Raw genomic sequence first — 12,712 nt, 5'->3', positions numbered from 1 at the left:
TTCCTTCCTTCCTTCCTTCCTTCCTTCCTTCCTTCCTTCCTTCCTTCTTTTATCTGTTCTGTATTTCCTAAATGGCATATGGTTTGAAGGGGGTCATATAGAAATAAATATTTTGATCTTGATGAGTTTCTTCAGTTTTTCCAAACGTGTCACTTCTTTTTCTTTTCATTTTGTTAAACTACAAATAATATGATTATTTCCATTTCCTGTACAAATGATTATTATCTTCTTTTTTATAGTCCTTCTAGTATAAAACATAGTAGTGGTATCTTTTAGTCAAATAATATAAGAAATTTATTTGAATATAATTTTTTTTCCAGAATAGCTCTACTTAATCACATTGTTATCAGCCCTGGAATACTATGCTGTCTTCTACAACTTCTACAAAATTGAATTTTCCCATCTTGTTATCATCTTCAGCAATTTGATCGCTATGAGGTAATATATCAGAATACTCTCCTTTTTTGGATCACAATCCATCTCACACTACTGAATTGTGGGGTACACCAAAGATCTTTTTATGTGTCTCCATTCTGCTCTCTTCACTCACTCATACCTTATGAATTTAATTATCACTTTCAAGAAGGATCTCTACATCCATCCAGAATATCTCCCCTTAGCTAGAGTCATGAGTAACAAACTGCCTTCTGGCAATCTTGGTCTGGATATCATAAAGGAACCTTGAACTCAATGTATCTGAAACAGAACTCATTGTTTTCTCCCCAAACTATCCATTCCTCCCAACTTTCCTATTATTTTTAATAGTACTACCATTCTTCTAGTCACAGAAGCTCACGATCTTAGTGTTATCCTTGACTCCACGTCTACCATGCATGTCATTCTGATATCAAGCCTTGTTATTTCTATATTTCCAACATCTTCCACATATGTCCTCTTCTCTATGCACACAGATGGTACCCTGGTTCAGGGCCTAATCACCTCACATCTGGACTATTGCAGAAGTCTCCCTGAATCAAGTCTTTATTCATTCTAATTCATCCTCCTTTCCACTAACAAAGTAATTTTCCCAAAGAACAGATCAGCCTATGCCGTTCCATTATCTAATACACTCCAGTAGCTCAATATGGCCTCCAGGTCAAATACAACATTTTTTTTGGCATTCAAAGTCCTTCACAATCTGCCTCTCCCACCCACACTCTTTTATAGTTTTGTTTTGTTTTAATAATTATTCTCCTACATAGCCTCTACGATGCAGCCATATGGGACTCTTTGTTGTTCCCCACTCATAACATTCTTATTTATTAACTATATTACTTTATTTTTGTCTCCACCACCACCCAGAATGTTCTTCCTGTTCACCTTTAAGATTACGCAAATCATGGGACATCTAGAGGGCACAATTGATAAAACACTAACCCTGGAGTCAGGATGACCTGAGTTTAAATCCAGCCTCAAACACTAGCTATGTGACCCTGGGCAAGTCACTTACCCCCAATTGCTCCCATTCCCCCCCAAAAAAAAAGATTGCTCATATCCAAACTTCTGTAGAGTACTTGTTTGATTCCCATCCCATGCCCTTGCCAGCTATCTTCCTTCTGAGATGAATCTCTACTTGATAGATGATGAATAGAGAGATAGGTACATGATAGGTATAGATACATATCAATATCTACCTATTACAAGTTAGATGATAGAAGAACATAAATACTTAAATGGCAGATATCTGGTATATGTGTAGTTCTCTGGATGTTTTCTTCCTCTTTATAAAATGATCTCCTTTAACGCAAGACCCACACAAAAGGACATTCAATTAATTGCCAGACTTTCATAATTTTATTGCAAAAAAGACCTGAACTTAATAGAAAATTTGACATGCATGATCGAAGAGAAATACAAGGTAAACATGAGGGACTAATTACAAGGGACTCTAAGTACAGACTACTTTTTATATGAGAAAATGTAAACTGTATGTCTAAGATTGTAATTTGTAATTGGGTAGTTTGAAAGAAAGATTAAGATAGAGCTGAGTTTGATGTGATTCTAAAATGTGAAACCAATTAGGAAAAGGTAAAAAGAGAAATTATCTTACACAAATGAGGTGTGACAGGAAGAACTGATGCAGAGGAGTTAGATGGGGGATGAGGCTTTCTAGGTTTCTGGAACCCTACTCTCACTGGGAATAAGTTGAAGAGGGAATGATACATATGTATCTAGAAGGGTATACAAATTTTCTTAATTCAGAAAGAAAGAAAAAGCTAAGGGGATAGGTAGGGGAGAGGGATTTTTAGAGGGAAGATGGTGACTGAATAGGATAAGGGGGTATAGTAATGTGTCTAGATAAATGGGGTGAGAGGATAAGGGAGAAATCTTTGGAGGAGGTAGGTTAAGTAATAGGAGGGCAAGGTAGTGGGTAGAAGTAAAGTAGAGGAGTCAGGAGGGATAGGGAATAAGAGGTACACACAGACATCAAATAAAGATCAGGAGTAGAATTTATCTGAAAAAAGCAAAGGTTGTAATAATGATCTCAGACAAAGTTAAAACTTACATAGATTTAATCAAAAGAGAAAAATAGGGAAACTAAAGTATATGTCAGTCATACTAATCAGCATTGTTTTAGACTATTTAAATTAACTAGATAGTATGAGGTTGGAGTATCGCTGTGGTGTAGGAATTGATGAGTTGGTGGACATAGAAAAATATGGAAAGATTTGGGCTTATGAAGGAAGATGTTATCTATCCTCAGAGAAACAGAGACCAAACAAGTATGGTATGGTCTTGCATAGATGTATATGAATGTATATGTCTGTATATGAGTATTATTATTGATATCTAAATATATGTATGTGTAAGTGTATATATGTATGCATATACATGTATTTGTGTGTATATGTATATGTATGTGTGTATGTGACATATATAGCTATATCTATCTGTCTATCCTTTGGGATGGGGAGGAGGAAGGAGGAAAAAAGAACAAAGTGAAAAGTACACAGCAAAGAAGAAAAGAAAACTCACAAGGAAGCGAAGATGGACAGCTCTGAATACAATGTGTAGTTTTTATTATACAGCCTTTCTTCATAGAAATGTATTGCTCTATATTTTCAATCCTCTCACATTCTGTTGTGCATATAGCTATGTTTTTTTCTTTTGTGTTTTAGTTTTAGTAATGAAGTTTATAATATGTTTTTTTCTTGTTAAGTTTTAGAAAGAAAAAAACAGAAAAAAAGATAAGACCCATATTTTTGCCTTTCTATGTAATTGTAGCACTTAACATCTTTCCTGGGACTATAGTATGCACTTAAGTAATGCTAGTTGATTGACAATATTAAAATAGAACCAAGAACTTAATAAGTATCATGTTCTCTCTCTTGATGGTGAGGCTAATACCTGGTTATTACTGGGGGTATTTAATACATAACTAATATTATCCTTGATTTTTCTAGTTTTAGGTATACCAACTTTTCCCTATACACTCAACTCAGTGCTGAAGTCATGGGGGATAGAAACAATGTCACTGAATTTATCCTGCTGGGTCTGTTCAATAGTCAAGAGGTCAAGAAAGTCAGTTTTATTTTCTTTTCACTTTGCTATCTTGTGATCTTGATGGGAAACCTCTTCATCCTGACCACCATCAGATTTAGTCAACTCAATGAGCAGCCCATGTACTTTTTCCTCAGCTATTTGTCCTTCATGGATGTCTGTTTCACCTCCACTATTGCACCAAAAATGATTGTGGATTTATTGACTCAGAAAACAACCATCTCCTACAACAACTGCATGGCACAGATGTTCTATGCTCATTTCTTTGGTGCCACAGAGATCTTCATCCTGGTGGCAATGGCCTTTGATCGCTATGTTGCCATCTGCAAGCCATTGCATTACACGGTCATCATGAGTAGACAGGTATGCCGTCTTATCGTGTTGGCCTCTTGCATAGGGGCATTCCTTCATTCAATCATGCAAGTATTGATTGTTGTTCAGTTGCCTTTCTGTGGCCCCAATAAAATAGACCACTATTTCTGTGATGTGTTTCCTCTGCTAAAGCTGGCCTGTGCAGATACTTTCTTGCTTGTTATTGTGTTAATTGGTACCACTGGGATGCTGTCTATTTTGACCTTCATTTCCTTGCTTATTTCTTACATCATCATCCTAACCAACTTGAGGACTCACGCATCAGAGGGTCGGCGTAAGGCCCTCTCCACTTGTGGATCACACATTACTGTGGTTATCATGTTCTTTGTGCCCCTCATCTTCACCTCTGTGCCTACAGGCAATTCTGTCAATGAAGATAAGGTGTTTGCCCTCTTTTACACCATCATTGCTCCTATGTTCAACCCTTTCATCTATTCCCTTAGAAATACTGACATGAAGAATGCCATGAGAAAAATTTGGTTACAAAAACTGGTTTCTAAAGGAAAGTGACCTCCATGGAATATATGATCCTTATTCAAGCATACAGCTATTAGCAATTGCAAGGGAATTTTCCTCCACTCAGTGAAATGAGGTAGAGTTTTTCCTAAAGTCTAATCAACTTGCACAATTGTCCTAAGGGTTAGACTAGTTCTTCCTTCCTGAGTTGAACTAGGTATTGGGCTCTTAATCATAAAGTCATCATTGGACAAAATAGCTTTTTTGTATCTGTGTATGTGTATGTCTGTTGGTGCTAAAAATGCCCGATATTAATATACCAGCAGTCAGTTCACACTATTATTGAAATGGTGCTATTGCATTATTCTCTTTCTATTCCTGCTATCTTTTAAAGGCACCAAATTTTAGTACTAGAAGGATTTTCTGAAGCTGTGTAGTCAACTGCACCAAGGAAGAAGAAGAAGAAGAAGAAGAAGAAGAAGAAGAAGAAGGAGGAGGAGGAGGAGGAGGAAGAGGAGGAGGAGGAAGAGGAGGAGGAGGAGGAGGAGGAGGAGGAGGAGAAGAATAAGATTGATCCCTGATCCTGTCCTACTTGAATATTTCTATGGAAGGAGAATCAATATTTTCTAGAATCCTGTACTGTTGGTGAATTCAAATAGAAATTTTTCCTGACATTGAATTGAAAATACTACCTTTCAATTTCTATTCATTGTACTTAATTTTACCCTCTGAGGCCAAGAATAATAAGGCACAAATCTCATCCATAGCACATCCCTTCAGATATTTGAAGACAGCATTCATTCCCTTTTTGCCAATCTGGACTAAATATCCTCAGATCCTTTAAAGAATATTCAATAATATGAAATGAATGTTCTTCCTCAACCTTTTCTTGAATCTCCTTTTTGCCTATCATCTGAGTTACATTGATTCACTTTGTCTATGCTGTATATGTACTTGCACATCAACGTGTCCCCACTCAAGAAAATGAAAACTCTGTAGCATTGTATCCCCAGTTCCAAGTCCCATTTGTCCTATGATTGTTGGACCTCAATCCCATACCACTTTCCATTGCCATTTCCACATTATTTCTATACACCATCACTCAGGAACTCATTCTCCTTTGAGATTCATTCAATGAAAATTTATTGCCCAGTCATGATTTTGTAGCCACTATCTACTCACACCTAGGACAGTGTTTATGCTTCTTAAAGGAATGTGGGGCTTCTTCATCATGGTTTTTTTTCTTTATCCCATCTCCTGTCTTTATACTAGGGTACTGCAACAAGCCTAATGCTACTCCTTCAAGCACCCTGATTTCCTGGTCACTCAATTTAGTCAGTTCTCATGACCTAGTACACCACTCAAAATTGACTAAATATGAAACTGGCATTACTCTTGATCTTACTATCACCCACAAGCATTTCATAGCATTTCTTTAATTGAAATTCCTTAATCTGATCATAATCTTTTATCATCCAGTCTCTCCCTCTGCCTTATGATCTCTGATCTTGTTCTATCCTAATCATGGCTTTCAATCACTTTGCCCTTCAGTTCTTTCCTAGACCATCATTTTTACCCTGGCTACACTATCTTTCCCTCCTTCTCTTGCACACTTGGTAAAACATTTCAACTCAGTGCTGTCCATTACACTCAAATACCCTAAATCTTTTAATGATTAGCAATCCTACCTTGTAAAAAATGTAACTTGAATTACTCCTGTCATTTAACACTTTACATATTATTCATCTACTGGTAAGGGAGATAGAGGAAATCATGAAATTGTGTTTAGGATAGATTTATATTATGTAAATCCAACTGGGATGTCTTTTTAAGAAAGCAATATTTATACACATTCTTAATCTTAAAATTTTTTTCTCTTTCTTCAAACTTCTCATATCACCACTCCCTCTAGCCTCATACTTTATTCCTTCATTCAGTCATTTTCAGTCTTGTTCAATTCTTTGTGACCCCAGTTAGGGTTTTTTTGGCAAAGATACTGGAGTGGTTTGCTATTCCCTTGTTCACTTTATTCGATATATAATGAAACTCTGGCAAATAGGATTAAATGACTTGCCCAGAATCACACATCTAGTAAATGTCTGAGACTAGATTTCAATGCAGGAAGATGAGTCTTCCTAACTGAAGTCCCAGTACTCTATCCCCCTCTACCACATATTGGTCCTGCTTCATTTGTACTGCACCACTGACATGAGGCCATTTGACAAGATCTCCATCTTCTACCTATGTTCTCATCTCATATCACTCAGAAGCCTTCTCCTACTGTCTCCTCCTTTAACATTGATAGAAGTGACCATTAATCTTTCCAAAATAAACCTCTACATGCATCCTTGACTCAATTTCATCCAATCTTCTCTAACATATTACTTCCTCTGTCATTCTCACTCTTTCCCTAATTATATATCTTTCTTTATCTCTGCTGCTGGCAAATATGTCTATGTCTCTACCATACCAAACCCTATTGACTGTATTGACTTGTGACCTAATCATTCAACTAGAATTGTTATCTTCAAAATTATCAATGACTTCGTAGTTGTCAAATGTAATGCGCCTTTTCTAAATTCCTATCGTTCTTGACCTCCTAAGTTTTTGGGCCTATTGATCACCATCTTTCCTTGAATATTCATTTCTTTCTTGTATTTCATGACACTTATGGTTCTTCCTCAGAATATCTGACTACTCCCTTCTAAGCCTTCTTTTCCTGAATCTTTTTCCAGCTTATACTCAATACATATGTATGACTCCAAGCAGTCTTCCCTGCGCTCTCTTCTCCCTTTACATGATTTCCTTTGGACTTCATCAGCTTTCATCAATTCGATTATCATGTAAATGCTAATCATTCTCAGATATGCTTAACTTAACCTGTAACTTGACCCCAAACCTAACCTTTCTCTTGAGCTCTATTCTCAAAACACCTATTAGACATATCAAAATGGATATATGAGTCATCTAAAATGTGATATGTCTGAAACATAACCTATCATCTTTCACCACAAATCCCCCTCTTCCAAACTTTATTGTTACCTCTCAATGACCAAGATTCACAAACTTAATTATTCATTAATATTTGTCCAACATATTCAGTCTTTTACTATGTCTCATCATTTCTATTTTTTCAAATAAAATAATATTTATAAAGTACTTAGCATGGTACCTGACCATAGTAGGCAATAAATAAATCAATTTCCTTCCCCTATCCCATAACATCTCCTACATGTATGACCTCTCCACAAATATTGCTGCCTCCTTGATCCCTCATCACCCCATTTTGGAATTATCACAATACCCTTTTAGTTGATCTCTCTGCCTCAAGTCTCTCCCCCATTCCCATTAAATAAGATACAAAAGTTCTTTTCCTAAAGCATAAGTCTTCCCATGTCATATATGTCCACTCAGAAAGAAAAACCTATTAGCTCTAAAATCAAATATAAAATGCTATATTGTCAAGTTAAAAGCTTTCAAAATATGGTCTCTTCCTACCTTTCCATATTTTTTGCAATTTACTTTCCTTCTGGTTCCAGTAGCATTTTTCTTTTGCATATTTTTTTAAATCACAGTACACGGTCTAATGACTTCACATTTTTCATTCATTTTCTTGTATGACTGGAATGTTCTACCTCTTCCTGCTTCCTTGGAAACCAAGTTCAAAACCAACCTTCTACAGAAGACCTTTTCTGCCCCTCACACAGTGCTACTGCCTTCACTATTAAATAACCTACCATTTACACCATTTTATACATGCATTATATGTGTGTTGCTTGACCCATAAGAATGTGATCTTTTTGAAGATGGATATCAGGTTTTATTTTTATTTTTTGCCTCCCCCAATGCTTAACAGAGTATCTTACATATAGTGAGCTTTAATAAAGATTATTTAATTAATGAATGAGTTATTCAAATCATTATAAAATGTATCCACTTTAAACATAGAGTTCACACAATTTAAAGTTACAAAAATTTTGATTATACAAAAAAGTACACTGAAAGAATATTGTAATTATTTGAGATAGAATTGATAATTATAGCAATATCCATAAGATATTGAACATATTAGGAATATTACTCTTGAGAATGAGGAGTTACAAACATCCTGAGTTGAAGATGACATGATAACTAAGCTAAGAAAACAAAGTTTTTCAACCAAAAAGATTAAAAGATAATGAAAGTATCCCACAATGGTAAAAGTTACAAGAATACATACATACATACACACATATACACATATACACACGTATGAACACATATAGTTAATAGTGTGTATTTATGTTCTTATTCTAATTGTGGTTTCTTTTAAAAATGTTTTCTATTCTTAATATTTCTCATTAAATAGACATATATATGCATATGCAGGCAATATATGTATGTGGATCTCAACCTGCACACATATACATATATTCACGTGAAAAACATATGTATATAGATGCATTTCCATATAATAACAAGAAAGATCAAGAATATAAAACATTTTAAAAAGAAAACCATTTTACAATAAGAACAATAAACTATTAAATATTTGGGAACTGATCCATGCACACTTTCCCCTAAGGAAAGAGAAAATGACAATTATGAAAGAATAATGGTTGAAAGAAAGGAAGACTAGTAGGTATACTTCAATTCAAGGTTCGTGGAAGGGTCATACTAATGTAGACACAATAATACTACTCTCCCAGATATACAACAAATTATATTCAATTCCATTAAACTCCTCTTGACTCTATACCTCAATAATAGATAAATAGATAGATATTGAGTGATATAGTTAGATATGAATAGATGATAGATTGTATATATATATGTGTGTATATATATATTTATATATATATATATATACATACACTTATTTAGTGTATTTCGTAGATTTTACAAAGATCAGAGTAATCCACAAGGCAGACAACACTCTCTAGTACTAATTCCCTTTGTTCTTGCTGGGAAGACAAGCACAAGAGTCTTATAAGTAGTAATATTAGGTTAGATTGCCCAGTCAATAGAGAGCTGAACCTGGAGCCAGGAAGACCTGAGTTAAAATCTGACCTGCGATACTTACTGACTATGTGACCCTTGGCAATTCACTTAATCTCTTTCTGTCTCAGGTTTGTCATCTGTAAAATGAGGGTTATAATAACACCTATCTCACCTATCTCACAAGGCTGTTGTGAGAATAAAATGACATTATATATGTAAGGTGCTTTGCAACTTTTAAATTATTATATAAATGCAAGCTATTATTAGACAGTGACATACTCAGTCATCTTGATATATGTCTACCCCTTAATTTTAGTACTTAAAAAGGGAAGTTTCCAGTAACTGGATTTTTTCACTTGCTTTATATGATTAAATAAATTGATAAAATGACAATACATGAACAGAATCTCACTAGCAAATGAAATAATTTGTAATCAAGATTTATCAACATTTAGAAAGATTTAGCAATGTCAGAGTAAAACCATTGAATTCTGAGTCAGAAAACTTGAATTTAAATGCCGGTCTAGGCAAAACAAAACAAAAAAAAACAACAACAGTTGTATGACCTTAGGGAAGTCATTTGGCTAATCCTGACTCATTTTCTCATTGGTAAGATCAATGTAGTGGACTTGATTAACTCTGAGGTCTCTTTAAGCACTATATCTCATGCCACACTTTTTCTGTGAGCCTCAGAGTAGCTCTCATACACCTGTGCTAAGTGAGTTGGTATTCAGTCATTACATCAAGGTTCATAGTGAAAGCCAGCAATGATTTTTAGAATATTTGTTTTCTTCTCTTGAATATGCTTTTGTTCCACACTTTCTTCATGGCATTTTTCATTTCTGAATTCTTCAAAGTGTATATCAAGGGATTAAACATGGGAGCAATGATTGTGTAAAACAGAGCCCAAAATTTATCCTCCTGGAATGTGGTGGCTGGTCTAATATAAATGAAGAGTACAGGCCCAAAAAACAAGACTACCACAGTGATATGGGAACCACATGTGGATAGAGCTTTTTGGTGACTCTCAGAAGACTGTGCTCGCAGGTTAGATAAGATCACACCATATGAAGCCATAAGGACCATGAAAACTACCAGTCCCATTGTCCCTGAATTGGCTATTACTAAAAGACCAAACCTGTGGGTATCAGTGCAGGCAAGTTTCAGCAATGGATAAATATCACAGAAATAGTGATCGATCTCATTGGGGCCACAGAAAGGCAAGAGAACAGCAAGGAGCAACTGTGCAAATGAATGCAGAAACCCCGCAGCACAAGCAGCCAAGACCAATGCATTGCATCTGTCCCTGCTCATGATAGCCATGTAGTGGAGAGGTTTGCAAATGGCCACATATCGGTCATAGGCCATCTCTGTGAGTATGAAGACCTCCACCGCTCCAAAGAAGTGCATAGTGAAGAGCTGGATCAGACAATTAGGATAGGAAATACTCTTCCTTTCAGCCAGCACATCACTGATGAGTTTAGGGGTCACCGTGGAGGTGTAGCAAATATCCACAAAGGACAAGTAAGTGAGGAAAAAGTACATGGGTTGTTCAAGGAGCTGGCTGCATGTGATAGAGATGATGACGATCAAATTTCCCATTAAAATAGCCATGTAACAAAATAAGAATATGACAAAGCACAGAATCTGAACCTGGTTATTCTGAGAAAGCCCCAAGAGAATAAATTCAGTAACATTATTCTTGTTTTTCATCTTTAAAAAAAATAACATTAGAAGATGGCCAGTAGTTATCTGAAAAAAAAATAAACATAAAACAACATCAGAAAAGCTATATGCGTATTGTGTGAATTACATTATGGGAAAAAAAGGTTCACAAATAAAACACTGACATCTATAGAATGGGTAAGTTGATGTATCACTTAAATATCCGATGTGCAGGGCATTTGGGAGCTTTATGAAGTAACAATGATTTCTGATCATTTAACTCACAGGATCACAAAATGTCAGAATTGGAAGGAATGGCTGATATCATCAAATCTAAAACATAACTGAGCAAGAATTAGCTATGTTCTCAAGGGGGCTTTTAGCTGCTTCTTGGATACCTTCTGTAGAAGGAAACATAGAACTTTTTGAGTTAGATCAAGTAAATTCTTAGGAGTATGGATAATATTAAAATGTCATAAAATTAATCACCAAAATGCAATTATATGTGATAGAAATCTCCTGTTAAAGAAGTAATGGTCTAAGAGTAAAGATTGAGGTTTTTCACTTCTTTGTTTTTCAGACATGGCCAAAGCAGGAGTTTGTTTTACTTCACTATATGAGTTTGTAATTCATTTTGTGTTTTTACTTTCTCAATGGGGATTGAGGAGGAAGATGAAAGGAAGATAATGAAGATCCAAAAATAGAGTAAAATTGAGTTGAAAAAAGTAAAATAAAGTCAAACTATTCATTGAGCTCTGAGCTTACCTCAAGCTAGCAAGGGGTATTCTCTCTCTGTCTGTCTGTCTGTCTCTCTCTCAATCTATCTCTTTCTGTCTATCTCTACACATACATACACATATGTATATATGAGTATAAGTATATGTATATATGTAATTTACTACCTCTAGCCTTTATTAGTTTGTTTTGTTTATGTTGTTAAAGTCAATGAGAAAGTCATTTAAAATGACAGTACCTCTGTTTCCACATCTGCAAAGGGAAGAAAATAATACCTGGTGTACTTAACTCACCTGGTCATTACGAGTTTCAAATAAAATAAGGTGTGAATCATGGATATCGGTTCATTTCTTTTTCAGTCCACAGTATCTTGGGGTTAGTAGAAACTTTATCAAGATTATGTACTTTATGAGTAAAAGTCACACCAGTAATATGTCTGATAAGTGCTCCTCCAGCTCCCTCTTAAAGGTGTCCAGCGACAAAGTGCTCACTACCTTCAGAAGCAGATCAAATTCAGCATTATGAAGATTAATTATTATAACAGTTATATTCAATAAAATAATAAAACCAATTGCTATTTTGGATGTTTCTTTGGTTTTTATATGTTTTCAGCTTTATTATTTTGCTCAAATCTGTAGGAGATAGTAAAATAGTACAAACAAGGCTACTCCCTATGAGTCAGAAATCTGGCATGTTGCATTGAGTGGAAGTGTGGTACAACTATCAGAATATAAAACAGGGAAAAATGACAAGACAAAAAATGTAGTAGCTGAAGGTTAAGTCTAAAGTCTTTGGTATCATTTACACAAGACATAAATTCTGCCTTTACTCTGTCCTCTTCTCTAGGAAACTAGGTTGTAGAGTGGACAGAGTGCCAGTCCTGAAGTCAGAAGGCTCATCTTCCTGACTTCAAATCTGCCCTCAGACACTTACTAGTTGTGTGTCCCTGGGCAAGTCATTTAATTTTGTTTTCCTCAGTTTCCTCATCTGTAAAATAATCTGA

General features: G+C 35.3%; 2 protein-coding genes across 2 annotated transcripts; one reads left to right on the top strand and one right to left on the bottom strand.

The window, feature by feature from the left end:
• Positions 1 to 3,453: 3,453 nt before the first annotated feature.
• Positions 3,454 to 4,383, top strand: LOC114040973 (olfactory receptor 4P4-like). Its single transcript, XM_027859204.1, has one exon. It carries the CDS (start codon positions 3,454 to 3,456, stop codon positions 4,381 to 4,383), a length of 930 nt encoding a protein of 309 aa, XP_027715005.1.
• Positions 4,384 to 10,083: 5,700 nt separating this feature from the next.
• Positions 10,084 to 11,022, bottom strand: LOC114041030 (olfactory receptor 4P4-like). The gene has a single exon (XM_027859232.1). The coding sequence runs from the start codon at positions 11,020 to 11,022 to the stop codon at positions 10,084 to 10,086; it is 939 nt and encodes a 312-aa protein (XP_027715033.1).
• Positions 11,023 to 12,712: the final 1,690 nt, after the last annotated feature.

Source organism: Vombatus ursinus, unplaced genomic scaffold (assembly GCF_900497805.2).
Source record: "Vombatus ursinus unplaced genomic scaffold, bare-nosed wombat genome assembly UNPS02014163.1, whole genome shotgun sequence".
In the NCBI taxonomy this organism is placed as follows: Eukaryota; Metazoa; Chordata; class Mammalia; order Diprotodontia; family Vombatidae; genus Vombatus; species Vombatus ursinus.
This window is presented reverse-complemented; position numbering and strand designations above follow the sequence as displayed.